This window comes from Ranitomeya variabilis, chromosome 5, assembly GCF_051348905.1.
Source record: "Ranitomeya variabilis isolate aRanVar5 chromosome 5, aRanVar5.hap1, whole genome shotgun sequence".
NCBI lineage: Eukaryota > Metazoa > Chordata > Amphibia > Anura > Dendrobatidae > Ranitomeya > Ranitomeya variabilis.
In genome coordinates this window covers 40,038,906-40,053,366 of record NC_135236.1, presented here as the reverse complement: position 1 = coordinate 40,053,366, position 14,461 = coordinate 40,038,906, and the positions used below count along the sequence as shown (strand labels likewise).

The 14,461-nt window shown below is 47.8% G+C and overlaps 1 protein-coding gene and 2 non-coding genes across 3 annotated transcripts; 2 read left to right on the top strand and 1 right to left on the bottom strand.

Moving 5' to 3' along the window:
* Positions 1-1,588: 1,588 nt before the first annotated feature.
* TRNAS-GCU (transfer RNA serine (anticodon GCU)) lies at positions 1,589-1,670 on the bottom strand. The gene has a single exon. It is a non-coding gene; the product is annotated as a tRNA-Ser (tRNA).
* Positions 1,671-2,103: 433 nt separating this feature from the next.
* Positions 2,104-2,237, top strand: LOC143777264 (U8 small nucleolar RNA). Its single transcript, XR_013216060.1, has one exon. It is a non-coding gene; the product is annotated as a U8 small nucleolar RNA (small nucleolar RNA).
* Positions 2,238-2,670: 433 nt separating this feature from the next.
* Positions 2,671-8,782, top strand: AURKB (aurora kinase B). Its single transcript, XM_077261681.1, has 9 exons — positions 2,671-2,882; positions 3,148-3,184; positions 3,271-3,340; positions 3,457-3,511; positions 6,632-6,829; positions 6,985-7,123; positions 7,468-7,616; positions 7,696-7,870; positions 7,954-8,782. Exons 2-9 carry the CDS (start codon positions 3,149-3,151, stop codon positions 8,122-8,124), a joined length of 993 nt encoding a protein of 330 aa, XP_077117796.1. The 5' UTR covers positions 2,671-2,882; position 3,148; the 3' UTR covers positions 8,125-8,782.
* The last annotated feature ends 5,679 nt before the right edge of the window (positions 8,783-14,461 follow it).

Genomic DNA, 14,461 nt, shown 5'->3' with positions numbered 1-14,461 from the left:
GTGATTGGAGTAGAGCCGTCATGTCACTCTGGCTCTCAGATCCCAGTATTGACCACCGGTGAGTCCACGTTACTGTATGACGTCACGGTCGCAGCGCCGGTGCTCACACCTGGCGATCACTCACTGGTCGTTACTGTGATCGGAGTAGAGCCGTCATGTCACTCTGGCTCTCAGATCCCAGTATTGACCAGCGGTGAGTCCACGTTACTGTATGACGTCACCGTCGCAGCGCCGGTGCTCACACCTGGCGATCACTCACTGGTCGTTACTGTGATTGGAGTAGAGCCGTCATGTCACTCTGGCTCTCAGATCCCAGTATTGACCAGCGGTGAGTCCACGTTACTGTATGATGTCACGGTCGCAGCGCCGGTGCTCACACCTGGCGATCACTCACTGGTCGTTACTGTGATTGGAGTAGAGCCGTCATGTCATTCTGGCTCTCAGATCCCAGTATTGACCAGTGGTGAGTCCACGTTACTGTATGACGTCACGGCCGCAGCGCCGGTGCTCACACCTGGCGATCACTCACTGGTCGTTACTGTGATTGGAGTAGAGCCGTCATGTCATTCTGGCTCTCAGATCCCAGTATTGACCAGTGGTGAGTCCACGTTACTGTATGACGTCACGGTCGCAGCGCCGGTGCTCACACCTGGCGATCACTCACTGGTCGTTACTGTGATTGGAGTAGAGCCGTCATGTCATTCTGGCTCTCAGATCCCAGTATTGACCAGCGGTGAGTCCACGTTACTGTATGACGTCACGGCCGCAGCGCCGGTGCTCACACCTGGCGATCACTCACTGGTCGTTACTGTGATTGGAGTAGAGCCGTCATGTCACTCTGGCTCTCAGATCCCAGTATTGACCAGCGGTGAGTCCACGTTACTGTATGACGTCACCGTCGCAGCGCCGGTGCTCACACCTGGCGATCACTCACTGGTCGTTACTGTGATTGGAGTAGAGCCGTCATGTCACTCTGGCTCTCAGATCCCAGTATTGACCAGTGGTGAGTCCACGTTACTGTATGACGTCACGGCCGCAGCTCCGGTGCTCACACCTGGCGATCACTCACTGGTCGTTACTGTGATTGGAGTAGAGCCGTCATGTCACTCTGGCTCTCAGATCCCAGTATTGACCAGCGGTGAGTCCACGTTACTGTATGACGTCACCGTCGCAGCGCCGGTGCTCACATCTGGCGATCACTCACTGGTCGTTACTGTGATCTTAGCGCCGCAGTGATGTGACAGCTCTGCTCAGATCCCGGCCATTACAGCTCCTGGCTACAGTAACATGGTGCCAGGCTCCACCTACAGCTGTCACCTGGCTGCACACCATGACGTGCCTGCATAGGACACAGCTCCTATGGTACAGGGGCGCCCACCTTTGCTACGTCACACTCTGCCATTTATACACCAGCAACTAAAAATGTCCGCCCCAGGCAGCCGAGAAGAAGGAATGCAATTCCATAGGTGTACAAATCAACTTAACATTAAAATATGTAGTGCGGCCTCCTCTGCACTGTCTGGCGGAGTGATCCCACTGCTGTATGTGACGTCATGGCACTCTATACAAAGGTGGAAGGATAAAATGACGACGAGGATGGGATTCGAACCCACGCGTGCAGAGCACAATGGATTAGCAGTCCATCGCCTTAACCACTCGGCCACCTCGTCTCCTTATATGGTGAGGCCTCTGGTGCTGCTATTTCTAGGGGGAGCTCAGGCTACGACAAGATGGCGGCCCAAAGCAAGAGAAATACCCACGTCCGACGCCATTTTGCTTTTCGCGCCGACCATGTTGTGCTGGTGACGTTGTAGAGGCGTGATTATGTGAAGGAGCAATCTAGCCGTCCAATCGCTTGTCTTCTACAGCCAGCCAATCATGGCCCTGTATGCTAATGAGCGCCGCAGTGCATCCTGGGTGAAGCACAATCGCTAGTCACAATCGAGGAATTAGTAATATTCTTATTACTATTATAAGCGCCGGCGTCACGTGGGCGCCTCATTAGCATAATACACATATTAATGAGCCGGTGCCGCAGCGCTCTCCCTCAGGTGGTCCGGGTGAGGCCGCGGGGTGGGCGCCGGTGGTGACCGTCACTCACTATCGTCAGTGAGGTTAATCCTTACCTGTTCCTCCTCCGGGAGAAACAGACATGATGAATGGAGGAGGCTGAGTGTGTGATTACACCGAGCTCCGCACCGCCCTGACCGACAACTCAGGGTGCGTGACATTCTGAGACGATCACAATTTGTTTACAAAAAGCAGTAATAAAGTTATGAACTTTTGAATGGTTTGTTGTTTTACTTAGCAATAAAGTTGCATTCTCTTGAATTGTGCAAGGCATGATGGGACATGTAGTTTTATTTCACCAGCTCCCCGTACTACGCCGCTGATTTATCTGGTTGTTCTGCGGCCCTGAGTCATCGGCGCGCCGTGTTTACTTTCCTCAGCCCCGCCGCTACACGTCCTCTCACTCCCCCGCCCCGGACTAATAACCTCCATTTCATTCAGCAACAAAATGGCGGTCAGCGCCTCCTTCCCCCCATCCTCCCATCTCTATAACAACAGCAGCGTCACAAGCCCTATCGACCAATCAAGGCAAGAGAGCGCATTAACCAATCAATACTCGCCTTGTTTCTGCCAAAAAAAACACGCCGGCCAATCAGAATTGTTGACGTCACGGCCAATGATGAGATGAGCGGCGGCTTTTAAACTGCTGTCCACCAATCCGCGGGTAGTTTAGCTGTCCTCCCTTCTTGACCAATCAGAGGCGGGAGCGTGGGTCAGGTGACCGGTTGTGGCGGTTTTTGTTTGAATTGAGCGAGGGAGCGTTCAGTGCAGCAGAGGTGCGCGGAGGGAGAGGAGCGAGCGTGGACGAGCAGGTAACCGGCGGGGGCGGCCTTTCTGGGGGCGCTCAGGACGGGACGTGGCGGCTGCTGTGTATTGTGCGCATAGCTCCCCGTATTGCAGCATTTAGCGTTACTTTATGGCAGTGGTGTTCAGCCGCTGCTATAGACTACACCTCCCAGCATGCACTGACACCCCACAGAGCCGTTCAGGTGTGTGTGGCTGTCTGGGCATGCTGGGAGTTGTAGTTCTGCTTCTCTAAGCTCCTGACTGCCCTTTGTCCCTTTGTGCTCCTCACAGGATGTCTTACAAGGAGAACCTGAACCCTTACTCCAAGGTGGGTCCCGGGGCGGGGGGCGCGTTCCTGCACCAGCTCCTGTCCCCCATCCTTCTTATTAACCCCATGTGTCCTGCTTTCCACAGTTCGCCACCCCGACCACTGCGTCCGGGCCCCACCGTGTCCTGCGGAAGGATCCCGGCTCCTCCATCTCAGGTGTGGTATGCGGGGCCAGCTCTTCTCACAGCTGAGGCTTCGTAACAATGTATCCAGCCTACACAAGTCCGACCAAGCTGTGCGGGGTCAGTAATGGCTGCTGTTCTCTCCTGCAGTGATGGCCGGCCGAGTGACAGCGACTGACAGCCAGGGGGAGAAGGCGATGGACTGGTGAGTGCTCCTGGCCGTCCATACTCCGCTATGTGGAGCAGATTAGTGGGCGAGGCACTGACACGGGGGCAGCGGGACCCTTCTGGCTGCACCCTCTCTGAGGTAGCCGTCACTTCATCTTCTGAGTGCCCGTCTAATGCACAAGAATGACGTGTGCGGGTACTAGCGGTGTTCCTCTGCCAGCACTGCTGTGATCGGGACTAGCGCTGAGTGCTACAGTTTAGCGCCTCAATCGTTCCTGCAGCATCTAAGTGGTTAGGAACAGAGGTGGAGGGGGCGTCTGTTTACCGCCCATTGTTTCGCTCTCTCCCATGTTGCATTGCCGGGTGCCTAAAAATTGCAGTCAGCCAATTTCACATGACCGCCTCCCTTAAAGGGAACCTGTCACCCCCAAAATCGATGGTGAGGTAAGCTCACCGGCATCAGAGGCTTATCTACAGGATTCTGTAATCTTGTAGATAAGCCGCTGATGTATCGTGAAAGATGAGAAAAAGAGGTTAGATTATACTCACCTGGGGGGGTGGTCCGGTCCGGGGCCTCCCATCTTCTTGCGATGACGTCCTCTTCTTGTCTTCACGCTGCGGCTCCGGTGTACTTTGTCCTGTTGAGGGCAGAGCAAAGTACTGCAGTGCGCAGGCTCCGGGAAAGGTCAGAGAGGCCCAGCACCTGCGCACTGCAGTACTTTGCTCTGCCCTCAACAGGATAAAGTACGCCTGCGCCGGAACCGCAGTGTGAAGACCAGAAGAGGACGTCATTGTAAGAAGATAGGAGGCCCCGGACCGCGACACCATCGGATCGGACCGCCCCTGGGTGACTATAATCTAACCTTTTTTAATTATCTTTTAGGATACATTGGGGGCTTATCTACAGCATTCCAGAATGCTGTAGAGAAGACCCTGATGGCGGTGGGCTTGGCTCACCCTCGATTTTGGGGGTGACAGGTTCCCTTTAAACCAAGCTCCCCTCATCCAGGAGAATTGAGCATGATGGGAGGGCTGAGCGTGCGTGTGTGACTGGAGGGAGGGGTGAGCGTGCGTGTGTGACTGGAGGGAGGGGTGAGCGTGCGTGTGTGACTGGAGGGAGGGGTGAGCGTGCGTGTGTGACTGGAGGGAGGGGTGAGCGTGCGTGTGTGACTGGAGGGAGGGGTGAGCGTGCGTGTGTGACTGGAGGGAGGGGTGAGCGTGCGTGACTGGGGGGAGGGCTGAGCGTGCGTGACTGGGGGAGGGCTGAGCGTGCGTGACGGGAGGGATGAGCGTGCTCACTGAATAAAATGGTATAAAATATATATTTGAAACAAATGTAGATACTCCAGCTCCAGCGGAATAGGTAAAATAGTATAAGCTTTATTTGTCCATAATGATAGTAAAAACAGAAAAAATATTCCTTACATAGGTGAATCAAAACAGGGAATTGTGCATATACGGCTACGCGTTTCGACCTGTAGTGGTCTTACTCATGCCTATATCACTCTAGGAATGAGCGAGATATATATCCTTGATCGGCCCAAAAAAAAAAAAAAAAAAAAGAGGCCCGCCCCCATGTCACATGACAGATTTGTAAGGTCCTAGAGCTACATATAAAGAGACATTTAAAATATTAGAAAAAACATGTTAAAACATTAACAATAATGATACATAATTTCATTTTTCTTGTTCATGCCTGCAGGATAGCGAGTATTTAGGTTATAGATCCAAAACGCCTCTCGTGAGTAGGCGTCTCCTTGAATCTCCTCCTCTGTGCGACATATATACTTTCTCAATACCATGTACCTTTAGATTAGTAATATCCCCGTTGTGTTGTATGTTAAAATGTTTTGATACCATGGAAATGTTTTTATTTCTCATGTTGAGATTAGTGGCATCTCTAATGTGTTCAGTTAGACGGGTTTTTAATTTTCGTGACGTACATCCTATATATGAGATGCGGCATTCCATACAATCCACTTTATATATTACGTTTTTTGTGTGGCAGTTTATAAAACTATTTATTTTATACTCTTTAGTGTTATTTGAGTTTTGAAAACTATTAAATTAAATTAAAAACCCGTCTAACTGAACACATTAGAGATGCCACTAATCTCAACATGAGAAATAAAAACATTTCCATGGTATCAAAACATTTTAACATACAACACAACGGGGATATTACTAATCTAAAGGTACATGGTATTGAGAAAGTATACATGTCGCACAGAGGAGGAGATTCAAGGAGACGCCTACTCACGAGAGGCGTTTTGGATCTATAACCTAAATACTCGCTATCCTGCAGGCATGAACAAGAAAAATGAAATTATGTATCATTATTGTTAATGTTTTAACATGTTTTTTCTAATATTTTAAATGTCTCTTTATATGTAGCTCTAGGACCTTACAAATCTGTCATGTGACATGGGGGCGGGCCTCTTTTTTTTTTTTTTGGGGCCGATCAAGGATATATATCTCGCTCATTCCTAGAGTGATATAGGCATGAGTAAGACCACTACAGGTCGAAACGCGTAGCTGTATATGCACAATTCCCTGTTTTGATTCACCTATGTAAGGAATATTTTTTTCTGTTTTTACTACCATTATGGACAAATAAAGCTTATACTATTTTACCTATTCCGCTGGAGCTGGAGTATCTACATTTGTTTCAAGTACTACTGCTGGACGTTGTGATCAGGACGGGTCTCCGTGCTTCGTGGTGAATTGTCTGGTTGGTGAGCTGGCTGCGACTTTTATAGTCGCTTACTTTTTTTCATTCTATAAAATATATATGTCATGGACACAAATAGCGCGTGGTTGGTGGTGACTGCAGAGCTTGGTGCGAACGTCCATCGCTGCTGTTATCTGCCCGGAGCGCTGTGCACGGCAAACCACCCTCCATGATGTAGGGATCACTCTTGGAGCATTGCGGGGTTTAAGAATATAAAATTACCATTTTTGTAAAGGAAGAAGCAAAAATAAAGAAAAACCCCAAAGTAAAATGCCGCTGGTCTCTCAGGTTCTGTGTGTGGCCACAAAATAACATTCCGGGTCTTGGAGGAAAGAGCCAGGACAATCCCAGAGGTGGAGCCCGGCAGATCAGGGCGCGTCTTTCTCTTGCTCCACAGCTCACACAATGTGTTTCTTGTCTGAACAGCCCCAAGAGGAAATTCACCATCGAGGACTTTGACATCGGACGACCTCTGGGCAAAGGGAAATTTGGCAACGTGTACCTGGCCCGGGACAAGCAGAACAAGTTCATCATGGCCCTGAAAGTCCTGTTCAAGTCGCAGCTGGAGAAGGAAAGCGTGGAGCATCAGCTGCGGAGGGAGATCGAGATCCAGTCCCACCTCCGGTACGTCGCCCCGGTGTATCACGCGCCCACCCCGGGGAGCTGCTGTAACTCTCGCCTGCAGCCATATTACATGATGGGAGTGACACCGTCTGACCCCGAGTTTGGGGCAGGAGTTATCGCCATGTCTGATCTCCCTCTGCCGATTCCTTCCGCAGACACCCGAACATCCTGCGCATGTACAACTACTTCCACGACAAGAAGCGCATCTACCTGATGCTGGAGTACGCCCCCCGAGGGGAGCTGTACAAGGAGCTGCAGAAATATGGCCGCTTTGATGAACAGAGAAGTGCCACGGTGAGTTCTCCTCCATGTTGGAAGCCTGACGCCATCAGGGGTTGTCCATTGATGATCTATCCAAAATAACGGTGGTGTGTATCAGATCAGGGGTGTTTCCATCAGCTGCTCTCATAGTGTGTGTAACATGCGGTCTAGTGGCCGTTCATGGGTACTGCAGCTCTGATCCCGTTCACTTCAGTACGAGCTGAGCTGCATTGTTCAGCCTCTATAGCTGCAGCAATGTGGTGGAGGCGTCGGACCCCCATTGATCTGGACAACCCCCTTAATATCCATCCTATTGGTCGTCGTTAAGGTCTTTGTGGGTCCCTGATGTAGAAATGAAGGCTTCTGGTTCTTTGCAGTTCATTGAGGAGCTGGCGGACGCCCTCCATTATTGTCACGAGAGGAAGGTTATTCACAGGGACATCAAGCCTGAGAACCTGCTGATGGGATACAAGGGGGAGCTGAAGATCGCGGACTTTGGCTGGTCTGTCCATGCCCCCTCACTCAGGTATGTCGGCCGATGGGTACTGATGATGGGTGGGCCGCTCGCGGGTCCCGGTACTGATAATATGGTTTATGGCCACCAGGCGTCGGACAATGTGCGGGACTCTGGACTATCTACCCCCGGAGATGATTGAGGGGAGGACCCATGATGAGAAGGTGGACCTGTGGTGTGCGGGGGTCCTCTGCTATGAGTTCCTCGTGGGTGTGCCCCCATTCGAGAGCCCCTCCCACTCAGAGACCCATCGCAGGATAGTGAAGGTATCTGGACCTCATTTCTACATGTGTTTTTAGTCCTCCGTATGGAAGATGGAGATCACAACTTTCTGTTTCTGGTCCCTTAGATCGACCTTAAGTTTCCGACTTTCCTATCAGAAGGATCCAAAGATCTCATCACCAAACTGTTGCGGTACGTTCCAGCGCAGCGCCTCTCGCTCAAGGGCGTCATGGAGCACCCATGGGTGAAGGCCAACTCTCGCCGGATCTTGCCTCCCGCCTACAGCCAGACAAAGTAATCCCGGGCCTGGGCTCTACTGTGAGCCCACACACCTCCGAGCGACTGTACGAGTGCACCTGGAAACTCACGTCTTCAGCCCTCTGAGCTTTGTGTCCTTGTTTCACCCCTGCCGGGGAGAAATGACGACACAGGGCCGAGAAGTCCGTGGTCGCAGTTTAGAGCCATAATGACAGGCTCCTCTTGAAGAGGCGGTCTACTCCTTGGACAACCCCTTAACTTTTACAGCCCCCCCCCCTGTGTAACAAACAGCCTTCCACACCGCCACTGATTGTCTGCAGGGCTCATGTGGCAAGGCCTGGGGAAGGGGGGTGCGGACACCTTCTGTCTTGCACTGGAGACTTCACCTATGGGGCTGTCGGAGTAGTGGACAATTACCTTTAGTCGTGTCTGTGACTTACTCCTCACCATCTTCTATCCTGTCACTACACGTCAGGAGCTGGACAGACGCTTATAGCAAGAGCTCGTCAGGACTGCTTCTGGTTGGAAGGCCATGCTGGGAGTTGTAGTACTTCCTGGGCGGTGTGTAAATATGCTGTGTTGTATAAAGGTCTTGTTATGGGGGGTCTATTTATACACTCGGGGTTTTAGGGTCTCATCCTCACTAATATTTGTTTTTGTTTTTTCTTTTTCTTGTAAATAAATTGTGTATTTTTAACCATTGTATTTTTATTACTGAAGCTCCTTTCATCCCATCCCAACTAATATAACGTTTTGTGAGTGGGGGTCTGTTGCCTGTCGGGGTGGGATTTCTTGCCTCGTCCCCACAAACTACTCTTTGCAGCTGCCATAAAGTGCACTGTACAGCCCGATGCCAGGAGATCAGGCACGGACGAGCTGGGGGTCTGTCCACGTGTTTACAGAAGGGGGAAGATGCTGAGCTCCCGTCCAAAGTGTTCACAGCCAACCTTCCCTGCGAAGAGGTATTCTCTTGTTTGGGCGTTCTCCCCTATCCTCGGCTGCTCTTCTGCCCTCCCATGAGTGACTGGAGCAGCGGTCTGTGTGATCGATCACTGCACTACACAGACGTGCTGAGTCTTGGGGTTGGTGGGGGTCTCTGCAATCGGGAAGTGGTCCCTCATCAATACCTCTTTATCTGGCAAGTGAGTGTTCAGGGCTGATACCTTGTCATTAGGGATGAATATCTGGTGATGGTGCAGGCTGTGGTCATACAGTCAGCATCGCTAGAGGGGGCTGCACCCTGGATGTTACCATCCCATGTACTACCCCCAGTCCTCGTGTCCAGCATATAACCTCTGCTGACAGCTAAACTCCCACGAATATTTCACTATCCAGGAGCGATTGCCAGTTTCTCCTTCACCAATCATCCTCAAAGCTTCTCTCATCGATTTCTGATCATCCAGCACCACCATCGATCAGTTGTTATTGGTGTCGGTGGTCACTGCTGGAAGTGCTTACTTCTGGAGCTTGTGTGGAGATGGCGGCACAGCGGAGTTTAGCTGTATCACATCACAAACCCTCCGCCAGCTCCTCTGACACATCTCTGTACATGTAGTGTTGGGGATGGGCAGTACAGTAGAGGTGACAGTGTAATGAGAGGAGGAAAGCTGATAGAAGGGTTTGTAATGTGATACAGCTAACCTCTGCTGTACTGCCCCTGCCTTCTACGAGGTCGACATCAGAAAAGTGTTTTCTGTGCTGTCTAATCGTGCAGGAGGTGAGACCAGGAGATCAGAGCGGTGTCCTTACGTCTCGCACACACTGAGAAATCTGCTTTCTGCTATGGTGGGTGTGTTCTTTGCTACTTGCTTGCCTATGATTGGTCATTATCATACAGGGGTAACATAAGACCTATAAATATGATACACAACTAAAAAAAAAAAAAGAGAGAACAAGGGGAAGACCCAAACAGGTGGAAAACGTACAGGAAAGTGCAGAGTAAGTATAGGCACAAATCTATTGATACAACACCAACATGATCCAATAGTGAGCATCGTACCGGGTACAGAGTCAGTGTGACTGTCTTCACAGATAATTAAATATGATTATAGGAAGAGAACAAGACGGGTAAAAAGAGCATCAAGGGAACAGCATCTATGTAGATAAAAAAATTCAAGGTGTATAAGGTAAATGTGCAAAGTTGGCAATAATCAATCAGCTGCTGTAAGGGCAGCTAAATAGCCTATGTGTAGCAGAGGCAACGGTGTAGCAGATGGTTAGCAAAGTCCGACTCCATTTGAATAGGAACCCATGATCGCAAAAAGCATCTCTGGGTAGCCAGCTAGGAAGAAAAACTACTATATAATTGTCTAAGGGTCACTTCTGTCTGTCATGGAAATCCCAAGTCGCTGATTAGTCGCGGCAAAACGGCTGCGACCAATCAGGGACGGGCACAGTCCAGCGGCAAAATGGCCGCTCCTTCCTCCCCGCAGTCAGTGCTCACAAAGGGTTAATGGCAGTGGTAACGGACCGCGTTATGCCGCCATGTAATGCACTCTGTTAACGCTGCTATTAACCCTGTGTGACCAACTTTTTACTATTGATGCTGCCTATGCAGCATCAATAGTAAAAAGATCTAATGTTAAAAAAAAAAAAAAAAAATCATTATATGCTCACCCTCCGTTGGCCCCCTGGATCCAGCAGAGGCCTTTCCCACTCCTCGTTACACTCCGGTGACCGGTCCATGCATTGCGGTCTCGCAAGATGATGACGTATTGGTCTCACGAGACCGCTACGTCATAATCTTGCGAGACCACAATGCATTCTTGGGACTGGAGCGTCTCGAGGAGCATCGGTAAACGCCTCGGCTGGATCCGGGGCCAACGGAAGGTGAGTATGTAACTATTTTTTATTTTAATTTTTTTTTTTTTTAACAGGGATATGGTGCCCACATTGCTATATACTACGTGGCTGTGTTTATATACTACATCTCTGCTATATACTATGTGGTATATATTACGTGGCTGGGCAATATACTACATTGCTGTGCTCTATACTACGTGGCCTGGGTTATATACTGCATAGGCAGTGTTATATACTACATCTCTATGTATTACGTGGCTGTGCAATGTATTACGTGGCTGTGCAATGTATTACGTGGCTGTGCAATGTATTACGTGGCTGTGCAATGTATTACGTGGCTGTGCAATGTATTACGTGGCTGTGCAATGTATTACGTGGCTGTGCAATGTATTACGTGGCTGTGCAATGTATTATGTGGCTGTGCAATGTATTATGTGGCTGTGCAATGTATTACGTGGCTGTGCAATGTATTACGTGGCTGTGCAATGTATTACGTGGCTGTGCAATGTACTACGTGGCAATTTGAACCACGCTTCGCTAATTAGTCGCGGCCGGCCGTATCCTATGTGTAAATTCCATTATTCTGAAAACTTCATAAATAAACTACATACAGATTCTAGAATACCCGATGCGTTAGAATCGGGCCACCATCTAGTAGCCTATAAAGTGCATATGCAAGGAAAAGCAGCAGTATACTAAGGAGCCCCGTAACAGCCTGCACCTGCCCCGACGTGCGTTTCGCTGAGCTTTGACGAGGGGCTTTCCCTTGTTCTTTCTTTTAAAATTTTTATATAGAATAATATCATCAATTTAGTTGTGTACCATATTTTAGGTCTCATGTTTATTCTAGTGGAGACACAACCCCTATAATATCGGTTCTGAATTTTATAATGTCATACAGGGGGGGGGGGGAAGTACAAGCCCCAAGTGAAAACTGTCTCACACCCACTTGGACCTAACAAAATGTAACTCATAAGGTGCCAAATACTCATGTCTTCATTGTGGTGATATTGGCAGGAACATTTTTTTTTTTTTATAGCTCTGGGGCTACTAATACATCGTGTTTCAGTTCAACATGAAAAATTTGTCTAGGTCGTCAGTCACCAAAGTCTTCTCTGGTGCTGCCTCTTCTTATCTCTTCTTCATCTCTACCACCCTCGGTTGATGTATTATGCTCCCTCACCAGTCTTTCTCGCATCCCCAAAGGCTTCTCTCGTGCTGCCCCTTCGTATAGCGCTCTTCCTTCTCTCACCCTACACGTGCTGGCTTATTCCCATTATTCTCTATCGCAGCCTCTTACATTCCTAAAGACTTCTCTTGTGCTGTGCCTCTCACGCCTGTCTACCACTCTAAGCATGTTATTCCATTATCCGACAACCGGTCACTAGTTTCACCCTCGTCCGATACGTTTAGAGGAGGCCATCTGTTTTGCAGGATCTTCTGTCGTCGTAAAGGAAATATGGGAAGAATGGCCATTCTGGTTGTCAACTCTATGGTGGAATGGGAATAAATCCATGGAAGGGTCCATCATTCTATGCTGGATGGACACCTGGAGATTTTTAGGCCTTCTCAGACTGTTACCTAAATTATCGCATCCTGTGTTGATGATCTCCATTGTCTCACTGCTCTTACTGGAAAGAATCCCATCTGTGATGCTGGTGAAACCTTCAGTGATACGCTGAGATATGTCGAGGCCTTAGACATACTGACTTTACGAGAACATAAGTCGGCCTGTTGCATTTATGTTTCCCTTTGATCGGCCTCTTACACTATGGGGCTGAGTTACGTTGGAAAATTAACTCTCTTCACTATCGCAACCAATCGTTTTCAAGAGCACTACAAGAAATGGAAGCTGGGGTCGGTTTCTACAGCACAGTAGTTTCTTTTAAACATCTTTATAACTTTCCTCCATTATTTCATGTGTGATTGTCGTAGAGAAAACGTAAAAACCTTTCCAGATAGGGCACATATGACCCTCACTGTGCATATGTGATTAATTATAACTGGGGAAGTGAGAAAGCTGACATTTCAACCTCCATTGAAGTAGGACCTCCTGCAGTGACCCCATAATTACAGCTGGAGATTTGCTCTGAGAACCAGATGCTAAGCCTAGGATTTATATATTCAGAAGCAGAGAAGTACACTTCCGAGGCAAAAGTTTCTGCTGTTCAAAAGACTGAGGCCAGTGGAAAGTGATGAATATTGGGGTTTGCATCTAGCTGATATTTATGGGCGATATGTTTTTGGCATCACAGCGAAGGTACAAACCTAACTCATTTACTCACATCATCGTAAGGTCATTCTAGCCCCTCCAACTTAATATCGGTCACATGGATGATGCTATCCATGCCATGTTACCTCTCTATAGCTAGGTAAATTCGCAATAAGAAATTTGAAGACAACATTCCTCGCCTCGGACCTCCAGGGGCGAAGATATTTTTCCTTGGCAGAAGCTGCCTGGCATCGGTTGGTTCATTTATATACTGTGATCTAGAGGAACCAGCGCTGTGTGGTTTTAGGATGCACTGGGCCAGGCAAGCGTCTACTCGGACATCCTTCATGCACCTACTGACCATTACCATGGGCTTCTAAAGTTAGGGTTCATAAAGGGAATTTCTTTTTATCTTTTTAATTGTTCCTGTGGTTTATATGCTTATATCAGGGTGAGGATTGTCATAATGTGTAAATATACAGTTAGCGTAACTGCCCTTTAAGTCTCCTCAACCTACTGAACCGCCGCCCAACCAGCTCTACCCTCTCCTAGTGTATCCTCACCCATCCCCTGCAGACTGTGAGCCCTTGTGGGGCTGTGTGCCTTGTTTTTTTTGCTCATGTTTAATGTATTTGTCTATATTTTTTCCCCTTTTTCACATGTAAAGCGCTATGAAATAAATGGTGCTATATAAATGTGTAATAATAACAATAAATTGGTACAAAAGTAAAGTTGGGGTATTGCCTTTAGCAGCTAATCAGAATTTTGTTTTACTTTAGTGTAAGTAATAAAACTACTATTCAATGTATAAAAATATAAATAATATTGCTATACAATGTATGCAAATAAATAATATTGCTATACACTATAAAAATATAACTAATACTGGTATACAATGTATAAAAATATAAAACAGCTATACAATGTATAAAAATAAATAATACTGCTATACAATGTATAAAAATTAATACTGCTACACACTGTATAAAATTATAAATAATACTGCTATACACTGTATAAAAATATAAATAATACTGGTATACAATGTACAAAAAATATACATAATACTGCTATGTGATGTCTAATAATATAAATTATACTGTTATGCAATGACTGATAATATAAATAATACTGCTATATAATGTCTAGAAATACAGTGAATATAAAAAGTCTACACACCCGTTAAAACGCCAGGTTTTTGTCATGTAAAGAAAATCCTACCAAGAAGAGACATTTCAGAACTTTTTCCACTTATACTGCCTCCCATAATTAAAAATAAACTAAAATCTTTTCAGGTGGATAGAGAAAAAGTAAAATTATGTGATTGCATAAATCTGCACACCCTTACACAAATGCTTTATTG

Excerpts from the sequence above, each read along its gene's own strand:
- AURKB (XM_077261681.1), top strand. The coding sequence starts at position 3,149 with ATGTCTTACAAGGAGAACCTGAACCCTTACTCCAAG. Across the intron at positions 3,341-3,456 it reads TCCCGGCTCCTCCATCTCAG|TGATGGCCGGCCGAGTGACA; the intron begins GTGTGGTATGCG and ends TCTCTCCTGCAG. Across the intron at positions 3,512-6,631 it reads GGGGAGAAGGCGATGGACTG|CCCCAAGAGGAAATTCACCA; the intron begins GTGAGTGCTCCT and ends TTGTCTGAACAG.